The 20369-nt window shown below is 43.2% G+C and overlaps 1 protein-coding gene across 1 annotated transcript in view; it reads right to left on the reverse strand.

Moving 5' to 3' along the window:
* Positions 1-20369, reverse strand: part of VPS13B (vacuolar protein sorting 13 homolog B) — a 2934705-nt gene that overhangs the window by 2487275 nt on the left and 427061 nt on the right. Inside the window, exons 10-13 of the mRNA XM_085605186.1 lie at positions 16734-16856; positions 14880-15017; positions 13146-13233; positions 1396-1587 (exon numbers count right to left, since the gene is read on the reverse strand). Of these exons, the coding sequence (XP_085461312.1) occupies positions 1396-1587; positions 13146-13233; positions 14880-15017; positions 16734-16856 (541 nt within the window). The remainder of the gene's footprint in view (positions 1-1395; positions 1588-13145; positions 13234-14879; positions 15018-16733; positions 16857-20369) is intronic.

The raw sequence follows: 20369 nt of genomic DNA on the forward strand, positions 1-20369 counted from the left end.
CCATGTGAGAAACAAGCAGAAAATGCTTCTGTGCCTACCATCTGGGAACTAATAAATTGAGTTTCTCTGGGAAATGATGTATTCTACTCTGCCATATAAAATAGGTAAATCAAGCCACTGGTGTATAGACAATGAATGTATTTAAAAGTTTCTTAATTCAAAATGTGTGTTAATTTTTGTAACTACCATTTAAGATATTAGATTAGTTAAATATTTTGAAATGTATAGCGATATAGTTGTCACCACACACAAAATGTGTAAATGCACCAACAGTTTTACTAAAAAAAATAAACGACAGTTAGTAAAACAGCTCACTATATCTCCACTCTAACATTCTTTGCTTTGAATATCTGTGCTGTTGAAAGTGTCTCAAGTAAGAATATTAAGAAAGCCGACTTAACATGTACAGACACTGTTCTGATTTTCTTTCATTTTACAGTTTACATAGACCTTACACCGTGTTTCAATAATATTATAAAAATAACATGCTGGTTGGTGAAATACCTATATTGAAAAAACTAAGCATAAAACGTAATTTCCAAGAATGTTTTACACCAACCATAATCAAATGGATAAATGATTTAAAACTGGAATTAGTATTTAAAGAAAGGATATTGAATAATCCACAAACTCTTGATGATGAGGTCATTGTTTGACTAAATGGTGTTAGGATCATGTAGCTGAGCTATGACGTCTCTCTCTCTCTCAGCTAAATGGAAAGGCGTTTCACAACTGGCCACAGGCTACTAAAAGTACCACGTTTTACTGCAACTAATTAACTTCAATGGAACATGCTGGTAAATTGTTTTTTGGGGGTGGAGGATAAAATATGTCCACGTGTGCTGCGACTGGATATTGGTATTACAAAGTCTGAGCTCCTTAAATAGCCATTCTCATTACAAGGAGAGGTTAATTACCCTGCCGCCTGGTCCTTTATCCGACAATATATCGTTTACAGGCATTTTCGTTTGATCAAACAACTGATGGATGATGCCTTGTACTGCACTCAATCTTTCTGGCATCAACTGCTGCAGTTGTCATTTGCTCCACTCAATGTTCCTGAGGTATCTGATGGTATGCTAACCAAGATCTCTGCAAGGCACACATTTGAAGAAATAACTTTTCAGAAATATATTCACATTAATCCACCTATAAACTTGTGAAAGTGAAATGTGAATAGATGGGTCACAGTTCAAATTCTATTATACAGGATGCAGGTTACATAAAAAATTGCAGCAGAACTGAGAAAAAGCAACAAATTGACATCGCCGCGTTTTTACAAACAAAAAATATTTCAAACTCTCGCAAACCATGGCATGACCTAAATTTGCTGACAACCTTTCCATGAAGTTGTCCTGAATGATATTCAAAAGCGAACGTGTAGTTCTGAAATACCTGGCTTTAGTCCGCTGTACGGCTCGTACTCATGCTCTAGGCCACATACTACGATTTTCATGATCCTGTGGACTGCGCTACTGTCCAACCGGAGATCGATGGGACCCACAATGAGGCGCTTCGTGGACATCTCCTGGATGCTTCCCAACTCTTCACTCCTGCCCACGGACAGATCCTGCTGATTTATAGAACCTGAAAAAGGGGTTGAAGAACCGTACGTTAAATAGTATCTCTAGAACATACCATTAAGCGCATGGACTTTTTTTTACAGTCGTTTCTACAGAACATTTGTTGACATTTTACCTAAAAATGTTACATTACTAAAAAAAATGCAATCAATGACAAAAAAAAACATTGGGGCAATATTTCACGTCGTAATAATACCAATCTAATTGTTTTGTCCTGAATAATCAGCACGATAATTTCTGTCATCCCAAGAAAATCTATGTCTGTACAATTTATCGCAGAAAAAATGGAATGGGCCCACCAGAAGCCGGAAGGCTAAAACCTGTACGCTGGAAAGTCCTGGACAGGCACGGAAGAGCAACTGTGCTGAAAAAAATACTGGTAACACTGAAGCTGGCGGGTGGACATGGTGGCCAGCTTGTGCTGTCAAATTTGATGTTCCCAGGAGCTACATTTATCCTTCGGAACCTGAAAAATGCATTTTTCAATTAAGAAATGGTGGTTAAAGCTAGAAGAATGGAGGATTTTTTTGTTCAGGAGGCAGAGCATATTTTCATAACGTGCTACACTTTGGGCAAAGGCAGATTAAAAGTGCAAATTAAATACAAACAAAAAACACTTTCCCCATAGTTGCTCTGAGATATGTTCTCGTTTTCAAGCGGATATATTTATATACTCACACACACTTTTTATTAAAATGCCTACCGCCCTTCACTGAGGGAAACACTACCTGGCCTGGGATGCAAATGTCAATATTGCCGGGGGGAGGGGGAGGAGTGCCCAGCGGTGGCCTTATAAATCTCCTCATTCCTTCGTACAGAATGAAGCCAAATTGGTGGAAACTATTGTAGTTACTTTTATGGGCAGACTCCGGATATTTCCTCATGCTGCTGGAAACGAGAAGAACATGCCATTGTGTTCGTCGATCGTTGTTTCTTGCGATCAGCAGCTGTTTCAGTTCCGCTGGGTTTTATTATATTTTAACCTTCCCCGCAAGAAATGTATGGGCTGTATATAAAACTCCGGTGTCCTTGGAAAAATCAATAAAAACATCCAGCAGCGAGGAATTGTACCAAAGAATGCCATGCCCGGAGCTACCCGCTCTCGCGCGGCATGGCAACTCATTTCCTACCTCGAGGACATACATGCACCGAGCACGGTACCGCCTCATACATGTGCCGCACAGCAGAACACGTCTCAATAAATGTAACGCTTCCAACTCTTAACAAAATATACACAATAGATCTGGGAAAAGTCACCCCTGCTGTACACTACACAAAGACACACAGAGGCTTTACGTTAGAAGAGCATGGACCTCCGAGGGAGCTTACAATATCCGCCAAAGGGACGACAGACACTGTTTTAGTCCTTATAGGGGCACACAATTACCCTTCACCTAAAAAATTAAAATGCCTAGTATTTTGCTCCTTCGTTTGAAACAGGCAGTATGGCTGCACGCAGAATAAATGCAGAATCTGAGGCGCGAAAGAAGCACATCATTTTGCAGCTAGTGATTTCTTACAAAAACAGAATACAAGTTGCGTAAAAACGTCTGTAGTTCAGAATGCGCGGTACCTGCGGAGTGAGACATTCTAGCTTTCGAGTTTTGCCCTGCAAAAAACAAACCTACTTTCATACATGTCTCCTTTATGCTACTGACTGTTCATTTTCAGGGGAAAATAGTTCTGTAGACCCAAAAAGCTGTCTTTAATTGTTTATACAACAACTGTAGTTTTGTTACATGGCCTGCCTTGCACACAGTATGCTACATCTGGCAGCAGCACTGGTAAATCAAAACTCATCTATAATACATTTTTACAGTAGAGTAGGTACATAAGTTTCTTATTATGGGCAAATAGTGATGTCAACACTCGACAACAATAAGGAAATGAGAAGTGGTTTCTATACATATATTGCAGGCTTCCACGTATTACATGCACTTATTCCATAGGGCGGAATATCTTATATTTGCATAAATAAAAATGTGATGATTCTGAAAACACAAAAGTGATCAAAGCAGGTTACTAGCCATGGAAGCCTCAAGTGCAAAAAATAGTAAAGCACAGAAGTGCATGGAACAAAAGGGAGTTTAAAATTAACTAAGAGAAAATATCCTGGTGAAAATGTTATTTATTTATACAAAATGAAGGGAGGAGGAAGATTAGTGGATGGGCATCCGACCTTCCCCTTGGGCTAATCAGCTACCAAGAAAGGATGTCACCCACAGAAAACCTATTTTGTATAAACCATTTCCAACCACCCAAAAAATAAAGAGAGGGAGTGGTTAACCTAGGTGAAAACCAAAGGAAATGATGGACGGAGTGTTGAACATTGCAAGCACTCACCCCCAGTCAACTGATCTGGGTTTAATCCATCACCGTTCTTTAGCCCACTCTGCCACCCCAGTTCAGACATGGCCATATGCAAATCAGTCTGACCCTGTGCCTCATGGGAACAGTCCAGCCCGAACTGCCAAGCCATGTCTTCCCTGGACCGGAAACAAGCTTCCTAGGACCGGTTTCTGGCACTTCAGCCGTCTTCAGCCAGGCTTGCTTGAATCCAGTGGCAAAGTGAGCAAGGGACTCACGTCTGAGCATACCCTGCCAACTTATGGCAAACAAAGCAAAAACCAAAGGAAATGATGGACGGAGTGTTGAACATTGCAAGCACTCACCCCCAGTCAACTGATCTGGGTTTAATCCATCACCGTTCTTTAGCCCACTCTGCCACCCCAGTTCTAGGTGAAAACCAGGTCAAAGCCTTGTTTTTACTAAAGGACTTTCACCTACAGAGTTGCATGGTGGTTAAGCTGCGCCCTAAGGCTCATCCTGCTTTTGTCAGGTCCATACTGACCCCAACACGCTGTTTTGATGTTGTTCATACTATGGGATGAGACTTTCATTACAAATACGATTTCCCAGACACTATTGTAGTTTAAATCATCACCACTGGAAATTGTTGTGCCTTGTATATAAACATGCACACACACATTGCGCAACAGGACAGTTGTTACTTTGACCCCTAGGTTCAAGCTCGTGACACGCTGTACTGTCTAAATAATTTTGCATATCTCATAAACTACATTATGTGAAGAGATTTGCAGTGTTCGCTGGGATGAAACACTACATGCTCCTCCTTCTTTTAAACAATGATGGAACCTTTTTGGGCTCACTAAACGTCATCACAGTCACTAAACATCTGCAGTGACACGCAGAAATGGGATAAGCAGATAACTGCATACTACATATTGCCTTGTGCTTGGGATTCCCCTTTCCATGTGTCTTGCAGTAAAGTATGGACATCCATTAACAAATCCCAAATATTCTGTAAGACTTCAAACGTCAAGAAGAGGAAGGCGGGGCCGACATCGGCCCCTCCGCCATTATGGTGGTCGGCCGTGCCCCCGTCTCTCCCACGTCCCGTAGCCCGCATTGGTCGGGGGGCCGTGCCCCGGAAGTGATTGGATCACTTCCGGGTCGCGAGAGGCTCCCCCCGCGCCCCGGAAGTGATCTGATCGCTTCCGGGGCACGGGTGATCCTTGCCAGGAACCAGTTCCAGCTGGTGACCAGTCACCCATTTAAAAACCGTGGGGAGCGCGAGGTGCAGACTCTTTGCCTCCGCTCCCCTCGAAAGCACAACCGTCGAGTGTGCCCCCTCCCTTGGGAGGGTTTCTAACCTTTTTTCCCCACCCACCATCCCTGAGATAAAGTTGGTTGGAAGTAAAAGTATTGTTAGTGTGTTTTTTCACAGGGTATCAATTATGATGAAGGATCGAATGGATGAATATAAATGCCTTTTTTGTCGTGTTTTAGGCGGTATTTCGAGTCAGGCGGTAAGGTCATCGGTTGGACAGATTAAATTTACAAATCTTTGGGGGCGCCTTATTAAGTGGGGCGCCCAGAGGGGAGGGACATGTGGCTCTCACCAGACTCCAGGGGCAGTTACAAACGGTTGGTTGGAAGAGTGCGGGGCCAAGGGGGGTTACGCTTTCCATTGGCTGGTTGGCCACCCCGCACGCGGGCGTAAGTAAGCTGCGCTGTCTGCTTGGCCCCTTTATGGAGTAAGTCTTGAACGTATGGGGGTTGCCTGGTGGGAATTACCACCGGGTCAGCTGGGCCTCCTGCGCATGCGCACTCTGGTTAGGGGGCGCTGGACAATTGGATTAAAAGGGGAGGGGCCAGCGTTGACCTTGCCGTAGGCCCAAAGGAATACGCAGAAATGTGATCGTCAATATGCATAGACTAGGATAGGAACATTATGTATTAGAGTTTGTTAAAGCTAGGAATGAATCAAATGTACCAAATCCTGTCTTGTCATTTCAACTGTATATTTGTTTCAAATATGTCTGGTTTGTTAATAAATACGATCGGGGGTCTACGACCCCCTATTGCAAACAAATGTTTGAATTGTGTTCTGTCACAGTAAAGAGGAGGAGGGGGCGGTAGGCCGTACTGGGCCATGGTCCGTGGGGACATAAAAGAAACTGCCTAGCATATTCCTTCATGTTTACGTCGTCATTGCTATCACTGTCAAAGCGCCCCCCCAATCCTTTTAGCCCATATGCCCCTCACCTTTTCATAGGTGAACAAACAGTTGTGAGCTATGCTGATATTGTTGATCAATTACATCTCTGGCAATTATTACAATCGTTTTTTGAGTTAATTGGATGGAAAGGCTTCTTCCCATTCCATCACGCTATTGTATGGGTGTGGTATACCATCCAAGCACATTTCTGAATAAGTTGTTACTTCACTGGCAGACTCATCTGTTAATATTTCATCTTTAGTTGTGCCACAGTTTGACTATGTTGAGGCTGTGTACATAATAAGTTGATTAAGAGGTGAGAGGGTGTCCAAGTAGTTTGATAAGACCTGGTCCAAATGGAAAGACACACTGGACGATGTGGGGAGAGCAGCGGAGAGGAGCCGAATATATGAAGAAAATTAGAACATCGCAGTAGTATCAATTAATAAAGAGGACTCCGTGAAAAGGGATCCCGGAAGAGTTCATGTGTGTCAATACTATGAGGTTACCGACAGTTCCATTTTAATGTGGGAACATGGTGTACCTGAAGTGGTCAGAATGATGTAATTTGACTGATTTCGGTGCTGTTGGAAAAAACAATAAAAAGAGATATGAAAAAGAAAAAAAAAGCTTGAATAAGCCAACCCACGTGGCTTTCTTGAATGCTCCCTAAACATTGCCAGAATAGCAGAAAAGCTTCACATGACGTTGTAGCTTGTATGCTAGGACTAGCATTTCATCTTTGATGAAGTCAGGCATCCTGGTTGCTCTGGCCTGCCTGATCCTGGAAGTGTTCCTTGGTGTAGTCACTGCTTGTGGATATGATGTCACCTTCTGCATGTATCCTGCTGTTAGTTTCTTTAATTACTGATTTGTGGCGAGGTCCAACTACAGTACCTCTATATACTGTACTTTAGAGACGAGGTGTATTTGGCTGTTTTTAGATATATGAGCCAACTTACGCGCTTGGGCATTACTCCTCCAGAAGTCACAATCCATGGTGCCAGACCAGTCCGCTGAAACCGGAACAGCACCAATGTCAAGGATTGGAACATCGTTATCAACACCCACTGACCTGAAAACAACAACGACCTTCCCAAAGCCATCAAGAATTTGAACAATTGGATCACCGCTTGCACTGACTTCCTGGCCCCTCTCAAACACAAAACATCAAGTTTAGAACCCCAGCCAATTGGTACACGGAGCAACTCAGACTGATGAAATGCCACTGCATACAACTGGAGCACAAATGAAGATTTAACTAGGACAATGCAGACGGAAGCATGTTCAAATGCACCATGAGGCAATAGCACCAAATGATTCGGACCACCAATCACGCTGCACTGGAGGACTACATCAATGTCAGCACCAACAGAAGCAAAGAAATCTTTGCCACTGTAAAGGATTTTCCCTCACCAGCGGTTGCCTCCATCTCGATCACACCCTCGCAGGACCTCTGTAACAATCTCTGTCAATTTCTCTGCAACAAAATCACTGCCATTTACAGTAACTTCAACTCGCAACTCTCCTCACAATTTTTTCCAAAGAACCAATGCTAACCACATGACCTGTCCTCACCCCAGAAGAAACTGCCGCCACCATGAAGTTCATCCACTCATGGGGCCCCATCAGACAGTTGCACCCACCACACCTACTGCAGAGGACTGTAACCCATCAGCACCATGCTCACACCCATTCTGAAAACCTACATTTCTTGCAAGACCTTCCCTGATGCTTGAAAACACACAACTTTCTTCCCATTGCTGAAGAAACCCTCTGAGGACCTTTTAACACTCGACAACTACAGACTGATCTCCCCTTTACCATTCCTGGCCAAGGTCTTAGAGAAAATCATACTTATGAATGACTTGAGAATGTCTTGCAACCATTTTTTCTTACATGTACCAAAATCAGTTTTTCTCTTTGATCAATATGATTATAACGTTCAGCACTCGCCTTTTGTACATGTCCGCAGGTATGAAGGACGGCTATGTGCGCCTGTGATGACAAGAATCAGTCATTTTCTTTTTTTAAATTGTCTGAGAGCATTGCGCTCCTGAGTCGGCGCTTGTGATAACACGTGAACCTACTGAGGTTAATACTGTCCAGGAGGGTCTTGATGATTCATCTGCAAACATGTGCTCCAGGAAACGTTCGAGGGGGCAAGCGTGAACGGACAGATAAAGGTTTTCCAAATACAGACAGCCGCCATTTTAATTAAAGTGCCATCTCCATACACTTCAAGCCTCGGGAGCCCCGTCAGAACGCCACACAGTGCACACAGACAAGGCTGGCAGCATTTTAAATTACAGGTGGACATTTACATGGACTCCACTTTAAGATTTTTTTTAAGCAGGTTAATTTTTCAACAATTTTAAACCGGATTTTTACACGCTGTTTAGGCATGCTGTCAGCCTTAGGATTTTATTTCCAACAAGTTCCCGTTTCTTTTTTTAATGCCCCTGGTATGAGGGAGGTCTGGAACAGATAAGCCATTAACTGGCAGATGATGATGATCAGGAAACCCAAACTCCGGAGACAGGAAACTATCATCACCTTTTCCCGTATTTACAAGACCCTTTTCTCAAGCATGCCGCCCTTCGTGTAAAAACGCGGCCTCAGCGGCACCCCGGAAGTATGATGTATTTTGACCATAAAACGTTACGAAGCACTGCTCGCCCAGGACAGAGCAAATCACCGAAAATTGAAACTTCCGAGGCATGTCGCTCAATTTACAGTCGCTCGCATTTTAACTGCCACTTTCTTAATTGCTACCTAGATCTGTTAATTAAAAGTAATAGTAAAGAAAAAAACAGAAGAAACCTAAAAAAAAATTAGATTTCTTACCCAGTTTGAAGTATTAAATGTTCAGGCATTTTAAATGAATCCAGAGGCCCTAGAAAATTGTCTCGATTTCAGCAAATCTAAAATTTCTTTCTATGTTCTGCTTGATTCGCAGAGGGCACGGGTGTATATTGTATAACGATCTGTGGCTAGACAAGACTGAAAATATCCACCAAGTACTACACAGTTGGTTTCCTAGATTTCAGCCGAATACTTTTACTATTTACTTTAGGAGTGTAAAGTCTGCAATAAGTAAATGGCATATTGTCGGAGTCACAATGCACACACACATTATATCAAAGGGAGCATCACAAGATTTATTTTATTGCACTGAGCAGGCTTGATCCATTTTCAAACTGTTATGCTTAGTAATTAGGTAAGCAGTTACACTGATTGTGGCAGTTCATTGAAATGTTCCGTTACCAACAATCAGGAAAAAGAGGGCAGATTAAACTTCCAAAGAGCTTCAAACATCTGATGCCACAATCAAAGGCAATGGTGGTCTCTTGCCCCTCTTACTGCCTCAAGTGGAGAACTGGAACCGGCATGGGTGCTTTGGAGGGGATGAGCAGTCAGTCCTGCAATGAAGTCGACAACCTTGATAACTATCAAGAATCAGTGTAAAATCTCACTAAAGGCCAGTGACCTCACTGAACTGGAGGAATATGCTGAAATCAGCTAACACATCCAAGCACCTTAAAGAAGTGGAAACTCTATGCTATTTCCTAGAGAAAATAGAAAATTAAAAATACAAGACACTATCAGTGCTCATGGACTGGATATCACAGAGTTAAGGAATACCTCACTCCTGGTTGTAGCAGAGCCCTTAACCATGAAATAGTGACCCGCATAGTTAAGAAACCAAATGAGTCTTTCCAACTAATTTTGCACGTTTCCAAGTAAGATTCTGATAGGGGGCGTCAAAAGCCAGCTGAAAAACTGTGTGGAATGCCTTACCATCCTCAATGATGCATAGTATGGTTTCAGACTTTGCAGGTGCGTGGAAACTGCGTTAGCCGATACCAGTAGAGATCGTCTTGCCTCACTCAATGACAAGTTCATCCAGTATTCATTTCATTCGACTTGTTTGCTGCCTTTGACACACTAGCGATGGAATCTTCCTTGAGCTACAGCAAAAATTAATTGAGTCTTGAACCGCATTTGGGTAGATCTGTTCCTGACACTTCAACAGACTACCAGCAAATTACGAAAGGCCCCTCCATGTCATCAGTAAAAGCTTCCATCTGAAGGGTTCCCTAGAAAACCTCACTACTGCTTCTTCTATTAAAAAAGATGGACCAAGTAAGCAGCAGTGGCTTAGGTTGCTTGACGCATTCCTATTCCACCCATACCTTTTTTCATTTTTTATCATTAAATAGACCAGCCATCACAGATAATACCATTTATAAACTTTCAATCACAAGTGTCTGAGTTTGAAGATAGTAGAGACTGCACACCCTCACTACCTTGGCCTCCTTCTCTTTCTCCTTTTGATGTGCAGTTCCTCGTTTCATGGCAAACTTTTTAATTCCCTTTGTAGAGGCTAAAGCCCCCTTGTAGTTCATCATCCAGTATAGCTGGGCTCACAAAAGTTCAGAATGCTGAAGGGCAACTACCTTTTGTGTTGTAAAATGAATCCTTCTGCAGCTTGTGAAACTTCAGAGAGGAAAGCTGAGCACCTCTAATATGTATCCCGTACGGTGTCCTGTGGGTTAGCTCCATCCATTATTATCTCTGTCAAGATATCAGGTGGTATGTTGAATTATTGCAGTGCCATGTGTCATAGCCACCTCTATTAGTTTCCGCCCTCCATCCCAGGTATCTAGTCAGAGCAGATTAGTATTCAGATTTTAGGCATAATTCCTGCTGTCCTTAGCCAACTATCCCTGAGGCCTAATAAACCCTTTCTTCCCGCCTCTTAGATTTTAGGCTTGTCCTGACTTCCAACTCACAGTCTGTCTTGTAAGATATATATATGTGAGTTTATGTGGTTTTCCCGAGCTCTGAACAGTTAGAGTGGTCAAATCATTACTAATATACGAACGTATTTTGCAAAAAGTGGTTCTCTATTACGGCTCCCTTTTAGGAGTGTTCTGAGAATGTTCCCTGATGATCAAGCCCAGAAGTGAAGAAACATTCATTCATGGCTACTGCTACAGTTTATTTATTCTTTTCCTTATTTTCACAATCAAAATAAAATTAATCTTGTTTTTTCTTCAGTAATGCTCAGCTCCATGCATTTCTACATACCAACCGGGATCTCAGTCACCCACCACTGGGTTCCCACTATGTGGCTTTTTTAAAGTTCTGCCACAAGGTATACCAACGGAGTAAAGCTAAAAGTGAGTGGCTTAACTGACTTTTTATCGGTTGCACAAATGCTAGAAACTGTTAATCTCTAAATGAAAGACACAATCTTGCGGGTGAAACTCATAGCGGACGAGCCTAAAGTTGCACTACAGTATCCAACTGATTGATGAAATTCTTGAATTAATCTCAGCCACTAGTAATTCCCCGGGCCACATCCCAGCTCATTATTATTTTGCACACCATGCCATCTCAGTTTTGACCCAGCCATATACAAATCAGTTTGGACCCTGCTCCGATGGGAACAGTCCAGCCCGAACTGCCAGACTATGTCCTTCTTGAACCAACAAGCAACCCAGGACCCGTTTCGTCCTAGTTAGGGCTCATCAGCAAAGTATTGCTGGTTCCAGTGACACAGTGGGTACAGGACCGATGCCTGGGCATACCCCATGCCACTTAGGATGACACACTAACGCATTTAAAAAAAACTGATGGGTGGAATGCTTGAATTCATCTCAGTCACTGGTAATTACTCTGGAAACCAAATTATACCTGGCTGATAATCCAGGTCACGAAGCACCTGGCCTGGCATTTCGGGCTAGTCTGCTCCCATTTGAGCACAGTTGAGACTGATTTGCACATGGCTGGAGTACTCTTAACGGGGGTGGCATGGTGAGCAAAATAACAGTGGACTGAGTAATTACCAGTGGCTTAGATTAATTCAAGCATCCCATCCATTACGTTTTTGTATACTTCAGCGTGAGCCTAAAGTTGCAACATGACTTCTAAGCGAAAATATGCTGGTGCTCAACAAAAGACATAGGCAAATATATAAATTAAAAAAGGTTCTTCTTCATGCTAGTCAGCAGGAGACACTACAATTAACCAACCACGTGGGTTTGGTAGCACCATAAAGACGATGCCCAGGCCAACGTAGATCCTTCAGGTAAAATATGGTACATAAATAAAGTTGCTCAATCATTTGTCACGTAAAAACTAGAAGAAAATGTACTCCTTTGCAGCTTATTTCATAAATCAAGCTTAGGACAGACATGGAGAGTTCTAAAACAAGACAAGATGGAGAATGACATTTTCCTGAGGTTTCGAAGTTTGTGTATTTGGAGCTCTGCTTTTCTGCTTAGTCTGTTCCAATCTGATATTATTACAAAAGAGGAGAAGAAATAGACAAAAGCCCTTGTGAGCACTGATTACACAGGGGCACTACTTGGCTTGTAATGAGATGGGAGTCGCCGTCGCGGCTTCTTTAATGCTCAGATATCAGAAGTGACCCACCCAGAGAGCGCGGGAAAAAGTACATAAAGTGCTTGATCCTCTTCTTTTACAGAAAAGGTAATATTAAAGACTTTTACCAGTGTTATCTCACTAAAAGAGAGGTGCAGTCACAATTATGTACAAAAGGATGATTTGATTCCTACCAACCCTCACAAACAAAACTACCCCCACTATCTGACCAAAATGGACTGTAAAGACTAATGTATGAATGGGAATCCTAGCTTTGATAATAAGCGTTTATTTAAAGTACAAAAACTAGAATCTAGTAAAAGTATGAAACTAAAACACTATTTGTGTATCGACTTATAATGAAAAATTACGCTTTATTTATACAGAAACCGAAAAACGTCATGCTGAATCAACCTACGACTGAACCTAACAAGAGTATGAAAACAAAAGAGTATTTAACAAAAGATTATAGAGTAGCAAAAATGCTGCTCAATTCATACTGGCCCAGGGTCACCTTTTCCAATCGCACCAAAATAGCAAACGAAAAGGTAAAGTAGGGGGCATCCAACCACAGACAAAGTGCTTGAAAGGAAGTCTCTTTTTCTGCTAGTCAAGGGTGGGCAAACATGAGTCAATGCAGCAAGTACCTTTGCCACTGGTGTTTTCCATTGTGTACAAGTAATCCATGTAGAAAGCCCCAAACCTCTGCATTCCAGCTATCTCTGTGTAGGTCTCCTGCAAACAAAAGAAGGCAAACAGAACATGAGTTGGAGAAGGCTACAAGCTTGAGATGACAAGGCGATAGGCCACATATCACAGACGCTGGCCTTTGGGGATGTGTGTGTCAAAGCGCACAACTGCTTACTACAACAAAAGAACAGGGGTTATCCACAGACCTCACCTTACCAGATAAGTAATGCACCTTCTATTGCACTCTACACAAAAGCACATCCATAATTCGAGAGGACATGTTGACCACTAAAGCAGTAGTCTTTCGTTAATGATTACTTTTAATTGGGTAAATAGATGCTCATCTGACCTCAGGGATATGGGCGCTCACAACTAGTTTAAAAAAAGGAGAAAAAAAGCTCTCTTTCTCTAAGTTCTCCATTTTGGCATATGATCACATTTGTCTCTTCTTCCATTTGTATTTATCTTTTTTATATGAGGATATCATTAATTTTCTTCATTACCACGAATAACTGAATTTTGTCTATTAATCACAAACTTCATTTTTTGCAAAATAAACGATTTAAGAATAGTAGATTTTAGGGAGGAGACTTGCTCCAGAGGCTGAGATTCTTGCTTGATATCTGCCTGGCTTTGGCATTTCACTAAAAATAATGAATGAGAAACACTGACACCTTCTACCTCAAGTCCTAAGCAGGTGTAACATAAATATGTACAAACACAACACTACAGGGCCTATGGTCCCAACTAGATGTTCCCATCACCTCCACATCACATTCTGGTTTCTGTAATCAGTTTAGAAACAATAAATAAGAGACATGTTCGCACATGCACATTCGATCGCACGCTATCGCTGTCTTAGAGGTGTTCATCTTTTTGATTGCCACAACCAGAAATGCTTCAACTTTGTGTGAATCATACGTCCCTGCACACACATATAAATGTTGTCTGCCTACTTCTGGTATACCACGCAGAATGCCCACGGGCTACCATTCATTAGAGACTGCATGTCTATATAGAAGGCAGCTCCATAGAGTAGCTCTGTCTTCCTGCGTGCATGAGCGCGTATGTGTACGCACACACACACACACACACACACACATCCACCGCCTCACCCCTAACCCCCTGTAGATGCACATGATCACCTAGTGTCAAAGATACTGGAATAGGTGAGAATATAGTGAGAAAGCGGAGCAGATTTTGTTTTGACATCAATACCCACTTTAATCATTCGCTGTAGGCTAAAGCCAGGTTAAGCCACAGAGTGGTGAACGCTGACAAAGTCATGAAGCAACCAGAAAGGGAGGGTGGGAGACCAGCATGCTAGTTGACTAAGTGTGCACATAATGTGACTTGCTGTAGAACCGTTCTACAGGGTGGGCACGTCACACTCTATGGGGATTGCGGATATAAGCTCAAATTTCGCAATAATGCAGATTATAATGTGTACTCACAAAGGGGTGATGTTTGGAGCCAAACACCTGAGCAACATGGTTTAAATGCTGATGGCACAGATTTCTTTTTTTTCTGAGAAAAAAAACTAATATTTACAATGTTGTCAAATGAGGAAAATAACACCCCCACAAACAACTTATATTAAAGTATCACAACTGATTCGAATGCATAGATTGTCAGGGACAGAGCATGTTTACACTGGCAAAAACACATTTGAGTAAAAATGTCTTTCTCGCCTTGTGGTGGGCAGCGTCCAAAATAAATTCTGCACGGATGCCATTATTTTCTGGGCTTCTGTAATCAAACAGCGAATTCGTCAGGTATGTCATTCCTTTGCTGCTAAGCTGTTCACCACAAAAGAAAAAGCACGCCTCCTGCAAGAAGGAAATGAAAAAAATGACAATATAATCGAGGAAAATATACCATTTTCTACGTAACATTTAATATGTACCCTGACCTAACATGTACCCTGACCAGTTTCCTGACTGTAATTTGTGCATGGAAACAGAAAGGCCAGTAGAAGTTTACCATCAAATGCAGGTGCCACGCCACTTCCTCCCCCTTCAGATATTTAATTGATATGTCCCACGTTTTCTGACACCAAAATTTGAAATTGGTTACCCCACATTTTCAATAGTTCTGATAGCTGCTTATGACATCACATGTGAAGCTGTTATTTTTTTCACTTGCGCACTTACATGGGCTTGAACATTTATGCTTTCAGTTCTAGGTATCGCCTCTGAACTCCACCCTTCAACTACACCAGCTCACTACCTTGATGTGCTCAGATGAAACACCCCTGTTAAACACATGGAAACCTTTCACTCCACAACAGCACAAAGTAATACAATTAAAGCAAAATCAATCATGGATGGCTTAATGGAACAGTCACTGTGCCACTGCTGGCATGGCATGGCGTCGGTTTTCTCCTGGTCTCAATGTCTGTTGGCACACCTGTCAAATCCTACGGTTGTACCCTGATTTAAAGCTTTTCCGATTACTCTACTGCCATTTCCTGCATTTTTTACAACTACTGGCTTTAAACTGTTGCCCTGTGTCTAAGAACCAGCTTTTCAATGGAAATGTGCTGTTATGCTCCATCTGTGGTACTTACCAGGTAACCCATGTCTCCATCAACGGCCCACGTCTCTTTAGCCTTAGGTCTCTCTTTAGAGTGGTTGTTGGTGAGGCCACGTGGCCACCACGTCATACATACAGGGAGGGCCTTGCCCCTACTCTGTGCCTGAGAGCCTCAGTTCCAAGCGAGGAGACTCATCAGCACTACTGCACTGGCCATTTAGCAGACTGCTGCTGTCTGCAGGAAGTGGTTAGTGAAGGAGGGCTGGGACTAAGAGAAGTATGCTTATTATAGATGTTAATATGCTCTCACCCTTATGTTTAGTTAATTCCAATTTATTATCATTGGGATCTGATCACCAAGAAAGGTGGTAGGGTAAGGCTGTCCAGGACAGCTTAAGGTACTATACTGCCCAAGAATACGTGTCTAAACCGAACACTGGCTTTCATGTCTGCTCACAGAGTGAATGTGGCTACACGTTTTCACAAGCATGTCGACACCTCGAAGCACTATTTTTCACACAGTATTGTATAGAGCGGAAAAAAATACATTGAGACCTGCGCAGTGATAAAATGTGTTTGTACTGAGAGCGAAGGGCAAATTGTGCTCTCTCTCTCTCTCATTTACCCACTCGCTTACTTCCAGCTTTACGCTGGTGGGAAGCGCACACTCAAAAATAATCTGTGCAAATGTACCCACTCCCTTCAATCTACTGGTTGTGCACAAAAGTGCAAATAGGGAGCAAGAGCACACCCAATAGGAAAGGTTATTTTGGCCAGTGTGGTTCTGTACTCCCAAATTAGACAAGGATCTGAAACTGTGAGCGCCATTGGTTTGTTACTTTACCAGCCGCCATCTTTTACAGAAGAGACAAATACGGATTAAAAGAAACACAGGTTATACATACAGACTACTGTACATACATGCTGCTCGCTAGAAAGATACTCGACTCCAAATATTTTAAACATGTACAAGATCTCAATTTTAGACATCGCTGCACGTGGCGGCTTACTTCATCACTTCTATTCATGTTGTCTTCAAAGTCTTTCACTCCCATGATTCCTTTCAGACATATCACTTGGCAGCCCACAAACCCCATCTGGCAATCGAAGAAAGGCTCCCCCATCATCAGAATCTAGGAATGACAAAGGAGTAGGTGTTTACGAATGATCTCGTCCATAAAGCAGAACACATGGAAGCTTTTATGCATCAGAATAATCTCTATCAATTGGTTTGCTCTACCTGAAAATAAAAATAAAAAAATTCCACAAAAGCATTGTCAAACAATAATCGTGTTCATGCTGGACATCTACAGTGAAAGCAAATTATTTATTGAAAATATAGAAACAATAAACACAGAGGTGCACACAGAGAAAATACTCTCCCATGAAACGCATGTAAAGGTTCATTTAAAGAAATAATAGGGCAGAATTTCACGTTCACAATAGCACCATCTTTAGGTGCGAGGCTGTGGAGCGGGGAAGGACGTCCACAACTGATAACGAAGTCAAACATGTCACCGTGTTGAGGAATGGGGTAAACAGTGTCAGGGCACAAACCTAGGCCAAGACTGCCCAGACCAGTTCCGAAGCCATCAGCCCGGGTGATGCCCCCAGGAGATGGGCTGGAAGTGTTTGCTGTTGCCTTCATGAGCCATGAGAAGTGAGGGGCGGGGCCGGGGGGGCGGGTTGAGGGTCGAGGGTCGAGGACTCGTCACTGTGAGGGAGGCTCTTTTAAAATAACACGCTTCTCCACACTCCAGCATGTAAGCAGGGAAGAAGACGTCTTTATGTTTTTAACAACCAGAAGTTGTGATCCACAATCCGCACAGCGGTCAATAAACAGAAGCGACGGGCAGAAGAGGCCCACAACAGCTTTCTCTGGGGAAAGCTCGGACTACGCCCTCGGGCGGGGCTCCTTTTAATATGGCTGCTGCTCGCTGTGTGCAATGGAGGGTCTGACACCGTCCTCTCGGGGTTTTGTGCTCAACGGTCATTCGTCAACAAAGTATATAGTATCAATGTGCAGGGCGACGTTTAACTTTTTCCCAGCCTCGAGCACATCAATCGTCCCAGCTGTATACAGTAAGGAATGTAAGGTGAGCACTTTTAATGGATAAACGTCTATAGTCCAATAGCATCCGAGTTCAGGCAGGATGTTAACCTGTCCTAACTCTTACCTCCAACAGCTCTCATTCCTGAACTAGTGGAGCAGATTACAGTTGGCAAGACAGCAAAATAAGCTAACAGTTGTTGCTGACGAATATAGTGATGAAAATGTTACAAGACTGAATAACAGCAAGGCAGACTCAGCCCTCCATCCTTCTCAGATTGGTAAAGCGGGTACTAGTAGTTAATTTTAGCACTTAGGAATGGAAGAATAGCTTATAAAACACTTACTCACCAGGTTAAGTGCAGCAAAGAAAGGGATCCATGTCCCTTCTAGCACTAAATCACAAGATAACGGAGATGCAGCAAACAAGAGATGAAATGGCAGGCACAAGGATGGATAAGCTACAGGAGTCGACAATGAAACCGGAAACAAGGATGAATGAAGTAGAAGGCAACACCACACATCAGACAATGAGTCTAGAACTGGCTTAGAGGGATGAACAGTGTGCTAATGAAAGGTACTAGGCCACTGGCTTCCCAAAGTGATAAGTGGACAGATGTTACAGCCTTTCTAGAGGACTGGATGGAGGAACATTAGACTTTTGTGAAGTGTTACTGCATAAGATCCATAAACGGGAGGGATTGGGGCAGTAATGTTTCCTGCATGATAAACGAGTTTGTACCACGGCCCTGAGTGCACGGCCACATGTGAAAGTGGTAGCCTTCCTTTTTGGGCGACTCTGGCTCCACAGTAATCTACGTAAGCAGAGTCCTCGGCCTTTCCCTGGTAATGCAAGGTGCAGAACCTCTGCTGTGACCTAGAGGGGTGCATAAAGTGTATTGTAATTGGGCGCACAGAATTACTGTCCATGCCTAGGCTGTGTCACCTAAAGTGGTGGTGTCAGCGTACCAAGTTTTTGTAATCATTAGTGTGATCAGTCATTTTGCTCTTAGTCAAGGACAGTGTGTTCTGCCCTCTTGTGCAAAGTTCTGGTGATATGTGAGCCCCAGATCCTTTCGCTGACATTCTGTGTGTATGCTGAGTAGGTCTACGTGCAGTGAGTGTGAAGAACATGTATGGTAAACAGGACACTATTTGCGAAGAAGGATCTGGGTACTAGAACCAGTAGAATACATTTTGGCTGCTCCCTGTTTTGCATGGCACAAGATGGAGGGTGGCTGGAGCTTCCTCAGACTCAGGAAGTAGCCCAACTGCATTCTTGTAGCTGGAGTCCCAGACACTGAAGTGAGAGAGAACGGAGACAGAGCTTAATTTGGAAATTCAGGGAAGGCATTATTAGCAAAGGGCTGATAATTAATTATTCCTGCAAAAAGAACAACTGATAGCCAGAATATTGAACAATGTCAAACATTCACCCAAGTACAGAGATCTAGGTCTAAGTCCTTCGTTTTTTCGCCATCCCAGTTTAAACCCAGCCATATGCAAATCATTCTTGACCCTGCTCTCCTTGGGAACAGTCCAGCCCGTACTGCGAGGCCAGGTCCTCCCTAGACCAGAAACAAGCATCCTGTGACCGGTTTCGAGGCATCAACCCCTCATCAGCCAGGCTAGCTTGACTCCAGTGGCATGGAGAGCACAGGACCCACATCTGGGCATACCCATCCCACTCGGGAGACAGATGAAGCAGCACTTTTGGCGTACAGTGAAGAAGAAAGAAATGGAGAGGCGAAAAAGACATTCCTGGTCCTCGGGTCAAAGGCAAGGATGGTGTTCCTTGCTAAAAAGAAAATAGTATGCGATTATAACCATACATTTTCTGGGACCCAGACCATGTCAGGGCCTTATTAAGAGTGGGAGGAAGAACGAGTGAAACTGTGAAATGAAGATAAAAAAGGCGTAGGAGGAACGTGCTCACTGTCCGCGGAGAAGGACAACTGGAGTCAGGTGCCGTAAAGCGCTGCTAAAGTGCCGTAACGTTCTGGCACGTCACTGCCGTATCGACCACCCTGAAACGTGGGCACAATATACATGTCATGCTACGCGTAATTGTATGGTTGCGTAGCGCTTACGCCATCTGAGGACCCCTAGGCTTCTGGGTATTCTCGTTAAATTAAAGGCTGGTTAACTCTGTCGGTCTGAGCTCAGCTGAATGTGGCATGTGTGCGCCAAGAGGGGCACGGACTTGTAAAGCCATTCATGCTCACCGTGGGGCGCAGTCAGTGGGTGGGCAATGCAGATGTCCCGTCAAACTGCCAGAACCCCCTCGCCGAGGAGTTGGTAACAGTGCCCACAACAGTCACCTGTGTTTTCGTTGGGTTTAAGAGGGCAGGCGCGCGCTGAATGCCGCCCTTTCTCTGGGTGTTAGTCAGCGCGCGGCAATGAGCACGTCTCGCGCACTTGTGCCGAGAACACTTTACAGGAGTTTCGCCCACGGCACAACATGAGGCAAAAGAAAAACATCAGCAATTACATTTTTATTTGTTTCCCAACTCAAAGAAATGGTCACTGCAGGGAAAACGTAAAAACCAATAGCCACGTTCGGTTCTTTCAACCCGCTGAAAGCGCGAACATGTTT

This window comes from Triturus cristatus, chromosome 5_1, assembly GCF_964204655.1.
Source record: "Triturus cristatus chromosome 5_1, aTriCri1.1, whole genome shotgun sequence".
Taxonomy (NCBI): Eukaryota; Metazoa; Chordata; class Amphibia; order Caudata; family Salamandridae; genus Triturus; species Triturus cristatus.